This window comes from Heloderma suspectum, chromosome 1 (genome assembly GCF_057233095.1).
Source record: "Heloderma suspectum isolate Gila_16-S chromosome 1, 16-S_ref, whole genome shotgun sequence".
NCBI classification, from domain to species: Eukaryota; Metazoa; Chordata; class Lepidosauria; order Squamata; family Helodermatidae; genus Heloderma; species Heloderma suspectum.
Window position 1 is genome coordinate 184,119,855 of NC_139458.1, and position 15,896 is coordinate 184,135,750.

Sequence of the window (15,896 nt, forward strand, 5' to 3'; positions counted from 1 at the left end):
AGCAACCCACCCCTAAGAATACCTGCTTTTGTGGCAATTTGGCTTTTCAAAAGCCTAACAGCAGCTACAGGAAAGTGGCATTCTGTTACTGGAAACGAAATGCTGAATTCTTTAACTCTGCAGTATTATCAGAGTAACAGAGACTGCACTAGTGGACAGATATATTTGCCTCTTCATAGAAGCACTCTGGACCCTGGGATCACTTTTAACTCCCAAGAACCAGAATAGGCTAGCAAGCTTTCACATTTGGCACCAGGCTCAGCATAGCTGCCACCATTCAATCTGTTCATTTTGAGATTCTAGGGATTCCATAACCAGCAAGATGAGAACAGATATAGTTCTGTGCACACTTTTCTTAGTTACTCCAGATGGCTTTCAAATCTACTATTCAAAACTCTCCTGAATAGACCTAAAGTAATTCAGTAGTGGTTAGAGTGTTGGAATAGGATTGGAGAATCTCAGGTTCAAATCTGTACTCAGCCATGAAGCTCCCTGGGTGACCTTGGGTCAGCCTCTCCCCCTCTTCCTCTTGCTCTCTGCCTAGGCTACCTCAGAGGGTTGTTGTGACAATAAAGTGGGTGGGGGAAAACAATCTATGCTGACCTGAGCAACTTGGAGGAAGGGTTATGTTATTGGAGGAAGGGGTATGTCATTGCATGTAAAAGCAATAATATAACATAACACAGTCTGTCAGAGACTCTTAATAGCCCAGGGTAAAACAAACACATATAAAAGTAAAATTTATTTAGAAAAAAAGGACCTTAATTAATTAATTAATTAATTCAATGCATTTCTGAATCACCCTTCAACTCAATGAGTGCTTGGGGCAATTTTCTGTAAAATCATAAAAACAATGCAACAATTCCAAACAAATCAAAAGCTAAAACAAAACTCATTAAATAAATTCATTCCAATAAAACAGGGGAACCTCCTAAAATCAAAGAGTGGCATTGATCACTAAAAGCTCCACAGAACAGTATAGTTTTTATCAGCCATTGAAAGGCCAATAATAAGGGAGCCAACCTAAATTTAACATCTGTGTGAAACCATTGGAAGAGATTGTCCGGAGTTTTGCGGTTTAGTGAAACCAGTACGCTGATGACACCTAACTCCATTTCTCCTTTCTATCCAAATCCAAGGAAGGTGTTCTAGTTCTGAACTGGTGTCTGATGTCAGTAATGAACTGGATGAGGACAAACAAATTGAAGCTTAATCCAGGCAAGACAGAGATGCTTCTGGTCAGTTAAAAGGCAGATCAGGAAATAAGGATTCAACCTGTGCTGGAGCGGGTTACACTCCCCTGATGGCTCAGGCATGCAGTTTGGGTGTGCTCTTGGACTCAGCCCTGAACCTGGATGCCCAGGTCAGCGGTGGCCAGGAGTGTGTTTGCATAGCTGAGGCTAGCCACCAACTGCGTCTGTTCCTAGAGATGTTTGATCTGGCCACGGTCACGCATGTGTAGAGATGCTGGAGAAATCTGCTGCGGACCCAGATGGGGCCGAATTTTCAGGAATCCGACTTCTGGATTCCTCAGTGGACTGGCAGCCTTTTACCTGGCATATTCCGCTGTAGTTTGCAGCTGTCTTAAAAGGCCTGTTATTCTGCAATTTACATAGAAGGAAGTCCTTTATGGCCGTAAAGGCTGTGAACTGTGCAATTTACGGCCATAATTTTCCCGCAATAGGCTAATGGCAGCTGCCATTAGCCTATTGCACCATTTAGACAGCTAAACAGCTGCCCCACAAACTATGGTGGACATGCCAGGGCTCTGGGGAAATCTGTGGAGCCCTAAGTGGCCTGGATTTCCCTGCGGTGGACCCCCCCTCCAGACCGGATATTGGGGGGTTAGCCCATCCCTACTCATGCCTTAGTTACATCCCATTTGGACTACTGTAACATGCTCAGCCTGGGGCTGCCTTCGAAAACTGTTCAGAAACTTCAGCTGGTCCAGAATACTGAGGCCAGACTGTTGACCAGAGCCAGTTACCGGGAGCACATGACCCCCTTGTTACAACAACCTCACTGGCTACTGGTCTGTTTCTGGGCAGAATTCAAATTGCTGGACATAATGTCTGGGAACCAGGCTACTTGAAAGACCACCTTCTCCCTGCCCAGGCCTTCACATCTTCCTGAGAGGCCCTTCTTTTGAAACTGCCACCTTCAGAGGTGTGTTCATTGGCGACTCAAAAGAGGGCCTTCTCGGTGGCCACTCCCAGGCTGTGGAACTCCCTGCCGAGGGAAGCTAGGTTCACTCTTTCTCTGCTCTCCTTCCACCGGTGAGCAAAACCCTTTTTATTCAAGCAGGCCTTTGATGTGTAAGCAGGTCTGTTGAATTGGATGCTGTTTTTATTCTGTTATTGTTGTGTTTTAATTGTGTTTTAATGCATTTGTTTTATTATTGTTTTGGTCACATTTTATTCCACACACACACACACACCCCTACCTTCAACTATTTTAAAACTTTTGCTTTTAAAACTCTAGATCCCAAGAATTTCATCAAAGAATGTGGATGGGGCTGCAAAAGTGGGAGGGCATTCACACCATCCAGATGTATACATTACCCAGAGCAGAGGTAGGAAGACTTCAGTCTTGTGGGATCTGCTTTGCTTTTCTCAGACCCCAAGATCCACCAGCCAGACCCTGGAGCAAAAAAACATTTACTTAGAATTATAGAGTTCTGAGCCCAGATATTAGTTTTGAGTCCCAGAGCAGAATGGAGTTTACAGTCCTTCCATTAAAAAATCCACTCCTGATTGCCCAAGCGTTCTTCACTTCGGCAATATAATCCAGGGTGGGTGGGGACAGTAGAAGCTGGTGGCTCTGATTTTGGTAGATAGAGTTCAGCACCTTGGATAGCTCCTATAGAGTTCTGGCTGGTTCTGACTGAAACCCAGAACACATTTACAGCCACACCAACATTGGAGCCACCATCCTCCACTGGGTAGGGAGACATTTTGTTGCTGCTATTGTTGAAAGCTGGGAGCCAGAAGTCCTTTCCAATCTACTCCAGCTCACCCAGAAAACTACCAGAGATCTACTTTCTGCCCATCCCTGATACACAGGGCTGATCATCCTTGTGGAGTTCAGACATATTTCTTCTTCTTTCGGTGACTGTGCTGTATTTATATCTCAGGGAGCTTTCTCTTCTGTTAGATGCAGAATCATAAATAACACACATTCCTGTAGTGAAAAAGAGGTGCTCACCATGTGATTTAACATTATTTGGCAGTAATGTACCACACTCTTCCTGGGTGCAGTCTCAACTGGTGCTTATCCCTTGTGCATTTGATTCACTTAGAGTAGACCCAAGGCTAAAAATGTGTATATTGAAATACATGTGGTAGCTATATCCCTTGAGGTATATGTGACACATGCAGAGAAAGTCACCTCCAGCAAAACTCTCATTGAATCCAGTTCTGCGTCCCCCCCCCCTTCTGAAACTGCTAGAGCTGAGTCTGTGTGTCCACAGACTTCCAGCACCTCTCAAGGGAACCCATACCCTGCTGTGCTGTCACAGGAAATTATTCAGTGTTTTTTAAATCAATGTGATGCTTTCCCCTTCTGAAAGCTGTTTGAAGCCACTCAAGCACATACAAAGATCAGGTCCGCTGTGTTACCCTATCTCATATTCATATAACTAATGGCAGCAAGGAAATCCAGCTTGGCATGTTGTCCTTATTTGACTTTGGAATCTACAGTCAACATCAATGCAACATGTTGCTGCAATACCCAAGACAGCAATAGAAGAATGAGCAAGACGCATTTTAAATATTGGATTTAAGCAATAATTATGGTTGTGCACATCCTATTCTAAAACAAACAAATAAAATCTGTTGACAAGTGGCTGTCGTACCTCAGCACCTCTTAGGGAAAATTTATCCCATTTGACCCTGAATTTGCTTTAATATTTGCAGCTTTCAATTCAATTGTTGTTTCGCCCTCCAGGATAGTCAATGGAAAGAAACTTAAAACTTCATTTTTAGAGCTGGAAATGAGCCAGGAAAGTATATAGGTTCAGAGGCAGATATGGAGAGGCTTGCTGTTTTCCTATCACTGAAGGCCCTATCACTGGGGAGATCTTCCCTAACAATGTTCCACTGCAAGGAATGTTTTGGATCCAAGGCAAAATGGCAGCATCCAACTCCTTCCCCACCCCACCCCCACTTGTCCATGACTGGGAGGCACTTCCACAAGTCTTGAGAGCTGCTGATCCCACCCCCTTCCCAAGTGCTGGATTTAGCTATCAGAAGACCAACATCAAACCTCACTCAGAAACTGAGGAAACTCTTTGGGCAAGTCACCATCTAACTCATCTGATAGGGTTTGGTTGAGGACAAGAATCAGATATCCCCACATAATATGCATGATGTCCTTCTTGACAAGATGGTGAAATGTGGGTTGGACAATACTAGAATCCGGTGGATCCATAGGTGGTGAAGCAACTGCTCTCAGTGAGGACTTGGCATCCTCTTGGAGTGAAGTCTTGAGTGGAGTGCTGCAGGGCTCTGTCCTAGGTTCAGCATTTTTATAAACGACCTGGATGAGGGCATATAGGGGTTGCTTATCACATTTGCAGATGACATGAAGCTAGGAGGGATAGCCAACAGCATAGAAGAAAGGATCAAGATTCAAAAGGATCTAGACAGGCTGGAACACTGGGCCAAATCTAACAAGATGAGATTCAGCCGAGATCAATGTAAAGTCTTGCATTTAGGAACAAAACAACTGAAGACACAAAACAAGTATAGGATGGGGAAGCCCTGCCTTGGCAGCAGTAAATGTGAAAAGCACCTAGGTGTCTCAGTGGATCACAAGCTGAATATGAGCCGGCAGTGTGATGCGGCAGCTGAGAAAGCTACTGCAGTCTTGGGCTGCATTAACAGAAGCACAGTGTCCAGATTATGGGAAATAATAGTTCCACTCTCTTCTGCATTAGTCAGGCTGCAACTGGAGTACTGTGTCCAGTTCTGGGTGCCCCATTTTAAGAAGGACACTGACAAGTTGGAGCGCATCCAGAGAAAAGTAACCAGGATGGTGAGAGGTCTGGAAACCCAAGTCCTATGAGGAATGTTTGAAAGAGCTGGGCATGTTTAGCCTATAGAAGAGAAGATTAAGGGGAGATGTGATAGCAGTGTTCAAATACCCAAACTGCAGAAGATGGAGCAGGCTTGTTGTTCCCGAGGGCAGGACTAGAACCAACAGGTGGAAATTTCAGGGAAGCGGATTTCAGCTGAACATTAGGAGAAACTTCCAAACAGCAGTGGAGCGGATTGCCTCGGGAAGTGATGGGTTTCCTTTGTTGGAGATTCTTAAGCAGAGGCTGACTGGCCATCTGTCAGGGGTGTGGTAGCTGCACCCTGTGGGGCACAGCCTGCATTGAACAGTGGGGGGAGGGAGACTAGGTGATCTCTGAGGTCATTTTTAACTATATGGTCTCTGATTCTAGGATAAGTCACCCTACTTCCTTTCCACTTGACTAGGTAAAGTTAAAAAAAAGTTTGAATGTTATTTCATATTTATTTTTTTCAAAGTGCCTAAAAACAACCATGCAGTGTATAAAACATAGAAATACATCCCTTGCCAAGTGGTTTTACTATCTGTGTAAGACAAAAATGTACCAGTATTTTAAAAATAACAAAATAAAACAACAAAAATAAAAAGAAATGGATGAAATGAGCAAAAACAGTTGGATATAAGTTAACTGAAATAAACAAGATTTTGGCTGGCATCCTGTACGCACTTACCTGGGAGTAAGCCCCATTAGAGTAAATGGGAATTACTTCCAAGTAGACATCTATAAGATTACACTGTATGTAAGTGCATATAGTATTGCAGCATTTAAATAAAATAAAGAGGAAGGGAATCAATAGAAGCAATATGATTTGGTAAAGAGTTCCATAGTTAAAGAGCAATACAAGAAAAAGCATGAAGGTGTGAAAGAGTGGAAGAAATAAAGCATTTAACAAGCAACAAAGAATGAGAAAAATGCAAAGGCAGGAGAGGCAGAATATAGAGAAATCAGAGATCAAAGATAAGCAGGGTCAAGAGAATGAATACATTTGAAGGTCAGAAACAGAATCTTAAACTGAATGTGAAAAGAAAAAAGGTAAGCAGTGTAGAGAAATCAGAGCCAGAGAAACATGATCATATTCATGTCAAGTAAAATAAGGCAGGTGGCAGAATGCAAAACAGGATCCAAGGTTTTTAGGTTGGAATTTGGAAGACCAACAAAAAGAACATTGCAATCATCCAACTATGACACAATAAGAGAATGATCCAAAGTATAGGCAGAATCAACAGAAAGAAACAGATGGATTTTAGCAGTCTTTGACAACTGAAAATGACAGGTGTAAATGACAGGATAAATGACAAGATAAAATCTATGATGAAAAAGAAAGAAAAGGAACATAAATAACACCAAGATCTCTAGCTTGAAGAGAAGTACAAATAATAACATCAGCCATAATCAAAGAAACAGAAAGAATGGGAAGGGAAGAGCCTGAGGAAAAAAATAAGATAGTCTATGTTCTATTTAAAGATTTAACTTCAAAGAGCGAACAGACAGCCATAAGGAAACAGTAAGAAGACAAGATAAAAAATCAACAAAAGAAGGATAGCTCACAAATAGAAAAGAATGACTGGATATCGTCAGCAGACATGACCATTAATATGGAAAGACTGAATGAGAGAATCTAAAGGATGAAGGAAAAGAATTAGAAGCAATAGGTCTCAAACAAAATGTTTTAGGAATCTTTATTAACAGAAACACAAGTCCAATTAGAAAGATATGAGATAAACTAAGTTGTAACTGAACCACAAAAGCCAGGATCATACAAAGAAGAAGAGAATGATCAACCATACTGAAAGCAGAGGATAGATCAAGAAGAGATCAACAGAAAGCTGACACTCAGATAAACTGAAGAAAGGAAAGTAGTTTCTGTTCAATAGTAAGCATGTAAATCGGTTTGATATGAGTCAAAAAGTATATTAAATCAAGGAAAATCCAAATACTGTGTGAAAACAAATTGTTCAAGTAATTAAGAAAGAAAAGCAAGAAGAAAAACTGGCTGATAACCAAGAAAGAACAATCAAGAGTTTTTAGGTTTGGTTTTGTTTTGAAATTAAGTTAGATTTAAAATCCAAAGAAAACTCATGAGAAACTAATGTGAGATCAAACATGCAAAGAAGCAAAGATAAGAGAGCTGTGATAATATGTTTAAGGGTGGGGGGAGAGAAGAAATAGGATCAATAGCACTAGTCGTAGTTTTAGATGAGGACAAAAGAACCCAAAGAGCACCCAGAGAAATAGTAGAGGAACAAACATACACACCGAAAAAAAGCCCAAGTACAAGAAACGTAGGAAGCTGCCTTGGAATAAGGCAGCTTCCTAGGTTTCTTTTACTCCTTTGTCTTTCTCTGCTATTTCTTTGGATGATCATTGGTCCATCTAATGCAGTATTGCCTACCCGGACTGGCAGTGGCTCTCCAGGATTTCAAAGAGGACTCTTTCCCAGCCCTTCCTGGAGATGCCAGGGATTGAATCTCAGACCTTCTGTGTGCAAAGAAGGTGCTCTTTTACTGAGCTATTGTCCTTCCCTGAGATAAAAAAAATCTAAAATAATTTATAAAGAGAAGGAAGACAGAATAACAGAAATAGAAGACTAAACAGTGGTTGATTTATCTTGGAAAAACTGAGCAAAAATCTGAGGGGTAAAAGAGAAAGGAATAGTAGGAGGGTAGAGCAACAGCTGGTATCAACAGATGAGATTAACAGAATAGGAAAATATGTATTTATTGTTTATATTGATAATTTACAAGTGGGAGCTGAAGAAAGTGTTGCGGTGTAGAGCACTCCTGTTTGATGCTCCAGTCAATCAGCCAGCCATGCCCTCCATCATGATAGTCCATTCTGTACCCCCACCCGCCCAGTTTTCAAGTCTCCCCATAATAGTCAGTCAGCATTCTGTGGCTACTGAACATGATCATTCCTCATTGGGCTGTTTGTTTGTGTTTTTGGGGGGGGGGTCCAAAAGTTAAAAGCTAAAGTTTTTTGCGGGGAGTACTTCTGCAAACCTCAGTGTTTCCTCAAGGCTACTGATACTTCCCTCTCCTGTGTGGATGATGCTGTTTTGGCTACAGGAGGATCCACACTCACCTCTGAATTTTGGAAATGGAGGGAATGATACCCTGCTTTCCCTTACCATAGAACTTTTCTACACAAGGCATTTTCTGTGTGCTCATTATTCCCTATTCACAGTTGTTTAGATGACATCATAAGTCCAGTTATGATTCTGTTTGTAAACAGCACTTTTGGTGAGTGTTTTAGAGCAGGGAAAATGTGGCATTTAATTGTGAAAGCAAAAGAAAGTACAATTTCCTCTTGTGTGTTTGTGCTATTCTGCTATATTGCAGTGCCACCTAGAGGTTATATAGTGGAAAAGCAGGAAAGGAAACACTCCTCATGTTGTGCTTGGATCTCAATTCTGTGACGAAACTGAAAGTAGATGCAGTGGGTTAACAGCCTTGTGTGGAAAAGCCCAAAGATAAAGTAAAAACATACCTAAGGAAGCAAGCTAGAACAAACAACCAGTCATGATTACAAAAAGCCATGCACAACAGCAGCAGACAGAAACTAGAGAGACAGAGCTCTTTCATTTGACTCTCTCACTGGTTTAATTCTTAATCCTTGTAAGGCCTCGGGCCTGTAACCTGAGTCACCAGTAGTTTTAGAGGGGCCTAGAGATCCATAATGCTCTCAGATTTTGGTTCATGGGCTGCAGTTTTCTTGCTAGTGGGCCTCTTGGCTGGTAAGATGACTCAAAGATCGATATCGCCACCTCAGCACATTCCATGGTAACGAGCTCTGAATTGTTTATCTTATCAGGGCCTAGGATGCACCTGGAAAGTGGAACTCTATTTGTGCTAAGCTACAGGTATCTGTGCTGGGAATGTTCTGATTGTTTTCCTTCTGAACAAGCACTGTTAGTCTATGCTGGGAAAGTTGCAGATGAGCGCTAATTAACGCTTGCTTCTGTCATGCTGCCTCACTGCTAACATATATGGTATAAAACCCATTTTACCCCTTGGCTCTGGGTTCAGAGAAGCTGTCTGATCCAACCATTGGGTACACCTGTGCACTGTAAGTACTCAATAAAGTCTCCTTGTAAGTGAACCTGGATCCAGCTTATCACACTTCCGCGGTACCTCAAAACCTTAGCAGCCCACGGCCAGGGAAATACAATCCTAGATAGCAGCAAGAAACAGCTTCTCACTCTGGTAGCAAGGGCTGCTAGCAAGGCTTCTCCTCTAGAGCAGCAGAGCTGCTTGTCCTAATAGGGTTGGGACAATGCTGAGCTACAGGTGCCAGTCAGAAACAGCAAATGTTTCTTCTAAGCTCTGTTGCTAAATATCACTGGCAGGGTCACCCCTCTGCACTCTATGCAATGCTCTTGAACACAATGGAATAGCTTTGAGTGATATTTAAGCAAAAGCCGTAAGTGTGAGCAGACAGTGTCCTGCACACCAAAGCAAGCGTAATCTGCCATCCAAAATCACCTGATTGGTATGTACATCTCCTCAGAGGCAAATACACCATTTCACTGTGATGTATTCACAACGTACATTGGAAAAATGCCAATGTAGAGCCACGCGTTAAACTTATCAGCATAAAATGCCATCATTTTATGATGCCATCATCTCAGTGAGAATGCCATCATCTTAGTGACACTGAGAATCTGTGCATTCCAATGCCATGCATGTTTATTCGAGGAAAGAAACCCCATGGGGCATACTCCAAGTTAGTGAAAACAATTGCAGCTACAATAACAATACAAAGCAATACAAGGAACAGTAAGATAGAGCAACACATGAGCAATTAATGACAGGCTAGAGAAAGCCTGGGTGAACAAGTGCATTTTCAGGAGGCATTTAAAACAGGAGGTTGGGGGATGAATCCAGGGCCCCCTCTCATTACCTCCACTGTGTGTCTGTCCAAGCATGTAGCCTAGAGCTCTGAAGGCCTGGGGCAAAAACCAGAAAAAGCGGGGGGGGGGGAGAGAAAAGTTCAAACACACATACCTAATTTCATTTTCCCCCCCAGGGTTTTTTTTTTTTGGGGGGGGGGTATTTTTATGAATGTTTCTGTTTTTTCCCCATTTTCCCAAACCTTCACATCTCTAATGCAGCCCACTGCTGAACAAAAGGATCTTTGTATTGGACCCTGTTTCTTTTACTCCCTGAAAGCATGCTGTCTGGCTTTAGGAATATGCCATTGCATTGACTGAACTTGGAAAGAACCTCTTCAATTCTTGGGGGGGAAACCCAGCATATCTCAGACATAAGTACTAACTTGATTCTGAAGAGTAAGGGGGCCAGTCAGTCAATACTGCCTAAACCTTGCCGTCAGATACAAACGCCCTCAGAAAAAGAGCACCCAGCCTTCTTCAAGGAAAGGGATAAAGCAGCATTCTTATAGACTGGAGGACACCGAGCCATAAGAAAGAGCATCAACTGATATGAAGTTTGCCTCATCATAAAAAGTGCAGAAAGCTCCAGAAAATAGATTACTGCTAGTAAAACCAAGGAAGTGCATCTGGGTCACTGCTGAAGAATATGATCATCAGTACCCTTCAGAGACCGCAAGCTGCACGTCTCCCTGAAGAATGTGATTACAAATATCGGTCACTAACATGTTGGGCTCATCCGTTCTATTTAGGGGTCTGCTTGAAGGGGATTGACAGCTTGTTACCAGGGCTATACAAAGGCAAACTAAGAAGGATGGACTGGATGGACAGAACCAGAGACTGAGTGATAGATACAGTATACAGACTAAGCAATGCGGTTTACTAATAAGGTTCATAAATGCGTGGGTGACAAGCTTGCTATTTCCCCGTACTATTTAATCCAATACGTTGTTTTACACAAAATCAGTATCGTTAATGTAACGCCTGCATATCTGCTGCTACGTAATGAGAAGTTAATCATGCGACTGGAACCAAGATTGTAATCCCATGCACACTTACTTGGCAGTAAGTCCCATGTACTTCTGAATAAACACTGCTTGGATATTGCATTGGATGTAGAATGGTATATAAATCTTGTAAATAATAACATAAGCATAGCAATGGACCAACAGCCTCAAGGAGTGATGGGCAAAGGCCAGCCATCACAATTCGGAATGGGATGTGTCTTTCCAGGCTTTTTGGTGTGTGTTTTTTAATTCTCAGGGAAAACCTCAGTCTTTATTCTTCTGCAAAGCTTGGAAAAACACTGTCCAGGAGAGCTCCTTTCTAGGGCTCTGAGGGGCCTCAAACCTCCTGTGGCCAGCCTTTGGTGCCTTACTTCTTACACCACCAGCACTCTCGTCCTTCAACCAGCCAGCCGGACCAGGCTCCATAGGACAAGGGTGCCTTCTAGGCTGCAGTAATGGCCTGAATTCTGTCAACTGACCCCACAGCCTGACAGAGGTCAGCTGACCCTGAAAAACCCAATGGACAGGCACCAGGTCCTATAAAACCCCTTCTTTCAGGGCTGGGCTGGCAGTCTGACCAACTCATCCTATTGGTCAACAGCCCAGACTCTGCCTTGCTTATCTAATCTGGTATTGGACCTCCAGTCTGTCCTCTGGCCCTCAGTCCCTATTGGCTTGATCTGGTACCCCAGCCCATGCATGACCATGCCTCCTGCCTCTGCCCCACATGCCCGTCACCCTGTGCCAGAACTGGACTCTGTCACAAGCTAGGCCCCAGGGCTCGCACTCATGCAACACTTTCCCTCCTCTTCCCCCTTACCAAGTTGTGAAGGGGAGAAGGGAAAACAGCAGCAGGTTTAGATGACACACATAGAAGTAGAATGAGCAGTAGGTGCCACCATTTGTATACTGTTCCCATCACTCACTCTGTGAGAAAGGAAGAGGCAAATTGTCAAATGCAAGGCTCTAACCTCTCCAACCACTTACTGCATAACAGACCCATTTATGCTGTGGTGAAGATTCCACTAGAAATACAAAACAAACATTGGCACACTTACTAACCATTGTTCCCTGACATACAGCAAACTGTATACATAATGGAACCATAATTAGGAAAATACATAATTTAATGCAACTTAAGTTTGATCTCATAACAAGTGAGAGCAGACAATTTATGGTGAATCCCAGAGTCCTCGATTTCCACTTCCTTTCAATGGTAATTTACTCCAGAGAATTCTGAATGTAAAAAATCAATCTTGAACACTTCTTAACATCTATTCTTACCTGTGGGACATGCATTGATTTTCCTGCATTTGCTTTCTACCACACACTATTTTTATGTGAAAATCACTTTACAACACCATTTCCACAATTACATTTATGAAAAAGGCCTGTCTAAATAATTTTACCCACTCTTCCTCCTCCTGCTATCCAGCTAGTTTGAACCTGATGCATTATGCTGGCAGCCAACCTGATTGCTGCCGCAACTTATGTTATTGCCATCACAAGCAATAATTGGAGAGTTAAAAATCCTTCCATTCTGCAGTCCACATTATTTCATGTTTGGACATAGGAAAGCATTTATGAATATGTGGAAGAGACATCTTTTTAATCTATATAGTTGTTTGAATGTTCTAATGTTTTAGTGTTTTGAATGTTCTTATTTTTTATTGTTTTACAATTTTATTGTTTTAAATAGCTGTACACCAGCTTGATGGCTTTTTAGCAAATAGGACAGTTGTTGTTGTTGTTCAGTCGTTCAGTCGTGTCCGACTGTTAATCTATAATAATAAAAGAAGATGCATGTTTATGTCTGCCCGTCTGTCTGTCAGCACCATAGTTTCAAGATGGTGAAACCTAGACAACTGAACCTTGGCATCCATACTCAGGGGACCCTATAGGTGTGTGCCTCATGGTTACTTTGTTTATGAAAGGCATTAATTAATTTTAATGTGTCCATGTGCTTGAAACTTGCCATGTGCCTGAAGCCATTTTCAGTCACTAGGGACAGACTTCCCTAACCAATGCATAGCTTTGCAGTTGATACAGTTTGAAGCCGGAAAAGATTAGTAGGCCAAGAGACAGAATTATAGGCCTGCCTCCACCCCACTGCTGTGGGGAGCCCTCCCTCAGGGGAACAGAGTGGGCAGACCCCTTCTTAGGGGGCTATAAGATTACACCATGGCAACCATCTTGCCCAAGGGTGTCAGCAGGCAGGCCTTCATTCAGACTAGAGATGTTGTGGGTGCCTGACTGGGTCCAGAAGTCTGCTGGACTCCCCCCACTTCCCCCCCCAAACCCAGTTCAATGAGCCGCCACCCCCACCCGCCAAGCCCTGTGAATGGCCAGGACTTACTGGACCCATCTGCTCGTGCCCAGCAGCCGCCCGTCCTCCATGGACAGAAAATGGGGGCTCTACATTTTCATATATCTAATGTTATCCACAATGGTGGCCATAAAGGGCCATTTCCACCCTTTTCATATATCTAATGGTGTGGAAATGGCCCTTTATGGCCACCAATGTGCACAACACTAGATATACAAAAATGTGGAGCCCCCATCTTCTGTAAAAATGGCATTTTGCATGGAAGAGCGGGTGGCCAAGGGGCACTCCCAGACTGCATACTGAGCCTTCCATGGGCACGCATGGGCAAGCGGCAGTGGCAACTCCTCAAGCACCCACTGAGTGCAGACTCAGGTGAGTCTGTCCATCCCTAACTCAGACTGGGTGGGCCCAATATGTCGAAATCTGACTGCTGCTAACCTTGGTTGAAGACTTCACTGTATCACATTAAGGGCTTTTCCAACCTACGTGAAGCTGGGTCAGTTCGCTAGTAAGTAACAAAATATAAAACAAGGGGATAATTCTTTCCTTAAAATTTACTCCCAGTTGTCCCTGCTGAGGACTCCAGGGATATGAGCTGCACAATCCACCACTCACATGACAATTTGTGTATCTTAGAATGTTTCCGTGTGGAAAGCGTTAAGAGTCCTACAGAGTCAGGCATCTAGTTGTCAACATTGCCACCAAAGCCTGCTGGTGTCATCATGGTAGTAAGGATTTGAGAGGGATCTTTCTTCTCTATCTGTTGGGTATGTCCAGCCAAAGTAAAGCAATCCTCTCTCTCTCTCTCTCTCTCTCTCACACACACACACACACACACACAATTGCTCCAAAGTAGAAATCTGTCATTGAAAAGAATGAGATTTTACCTTGATCGTGGCCATAACACGTACATGCTTGCAGCAGGCTTATAGTCATTGCTGACACCACAGATGCTGCTTGCCACCAGTGTGCTGATGGCTGGAGATCACCACAGTCTGGGCCAATTGCCTGCCTCCATTCGCTTGCCATTTCGGGAATGGCCCCTCTCCCTGTTTGCCTCCCAGGGGAAATGGCAGTGATTGGCAACCTTTCCCAAGCTTGATTCAGACTGGGACTAGGAATCACAAGTGGCAGCGGTGGCTCTTTGAAATGAGCCCTCCTCTGTGAATCCCTCAGGTCCATCCATTCTCCTTACCTGGCAGCTGGGCCAGCAGTGGTGGCTGGCGCTGCCCCAGGGTAGCAGCACTCTCTCCTCCTCCTCTTCCCCCTCCTTCTCTTGGCAGTGCTGGTCTCTCTGCACCCCAATACTTGGGACACTGCTATAACAGCATTCCAAGCACCAGGGACCGAGAGAAAGCTCCTTCCCTGTTGCCACTGGTGGGAAAGAAAAGTGGAAGGGAGGTGCGCGTAGGGGGGAGAGTCCTCCCTCCTAGTCTCAACCACTACTCCAGCAGCAATTAATTAAATAGGCAAGGGGGGGGTGTTCTTGTCCAGCTGGAATCAGATTAAAATCTGAGAAGAACTCTGGGAGCCATAAGGCTCCCCTTATATTGAAGGTGAAGATTATGAGTTGCTGTGGACTCTGAACCAAGTAATTATGAATTTCAGTGCCCCTTCTGGCAGCCCAGCTGCTGGAATTCATAGGTTACAGCTCTGCAGACATTCAACAGCCCTGCCAATAATCTACAGGTGTAAATAACCCATGTTCAAGGCCTCCATAGCACACTCAAGCTTGGGAAGTTTACATTTCTCCGTTATATTCTGGTTACATGCTTGGCGGTAGAGAGGAGTTTGGTGATTAAGGGCACAATCCTATGCATGTTTACACAGAAAAAGTCCTACAACTCCCACCAGCCTGAGCCAGCATGAAGTTTGCATTAACACTCAGGTCACTGTGTACTACTTTTAATATATATCTTGTGCTACAGAGTCTAGTAAAGGAAATAATCTGGATGCACTCTAAAAATGAACCTACAGTGTGTGTTACACCAAAAATACACGATGTGTGTTATAACCCCAATTTTATTTTATCCTTGCAAATTATATTAATTATAATCTACTGGTAAATAGCTATTTGATCATATGTACTGAAGAAACATTTACATTTAAGATGTTGGCTTTTTGTTTTTAAGTTTATCATAAAGTTGCAAATGTGGAATTATTTTTATTCGTCTTTAGAAGGTGGCAAGTCAAAGTCAAGCTAAGATGTCAAGTAGGAGCACAGAAGCAAGAGTAAATGAAGTGACTTCAAAAGCAACTCAGTTGGAAGTCTTTCAATCCGAAAAGGTACCTGTATCTCTTAATAATTATTATGTCACCAGGCAACAGCACAGTGATGCAGTTTTTGAGACTCTGTTTTTGTTGTGCCAGTCTTGTCTTGCTGTGCTTATGGCAGCCAATCTGGTTTGGTGGCAAGTGTTTTCTATGATGATTCAGAACTGCATGTGAATTACTCATCACACAGTGACTCCAAATCAGATTGGTACTACTCTGCTAAACAGTATTGAATTTGAGGATTCACATGAAAAAGCCATCATTAACAGGGCTGCAGGTTTTTGTGGGCCCTTGGTAGGGTAGCCACATGTCCTAGTTTATGGAGGA

At 43.1% G+C, this 15,896-nt stretch overlaps 1 protein-coding gene across 1 annotated transcript in view; it reads left to right on the forward strand.

Annotated features, from left to right (window-relative positions):
• XIRP2 (xin actin binding repeat containing 2) overlaps window positions 1-15,896 on the forward strand; it is a 106,457-nt gene that overhangs the window by 67,608 nt on the left and 22,953 nt on the right. Inside the window, exon 4 of the mRNA XM_084812091.1 lies at window positions 15,474-15,581. Within this exon, the coding sequence (XP_084668217.1) occupies window positions 15,474-15,581 (108 nt within the window). The remainder of the gene's footprint in view (window positions 1-15,473; window positions 15,582-15,896) is intronic.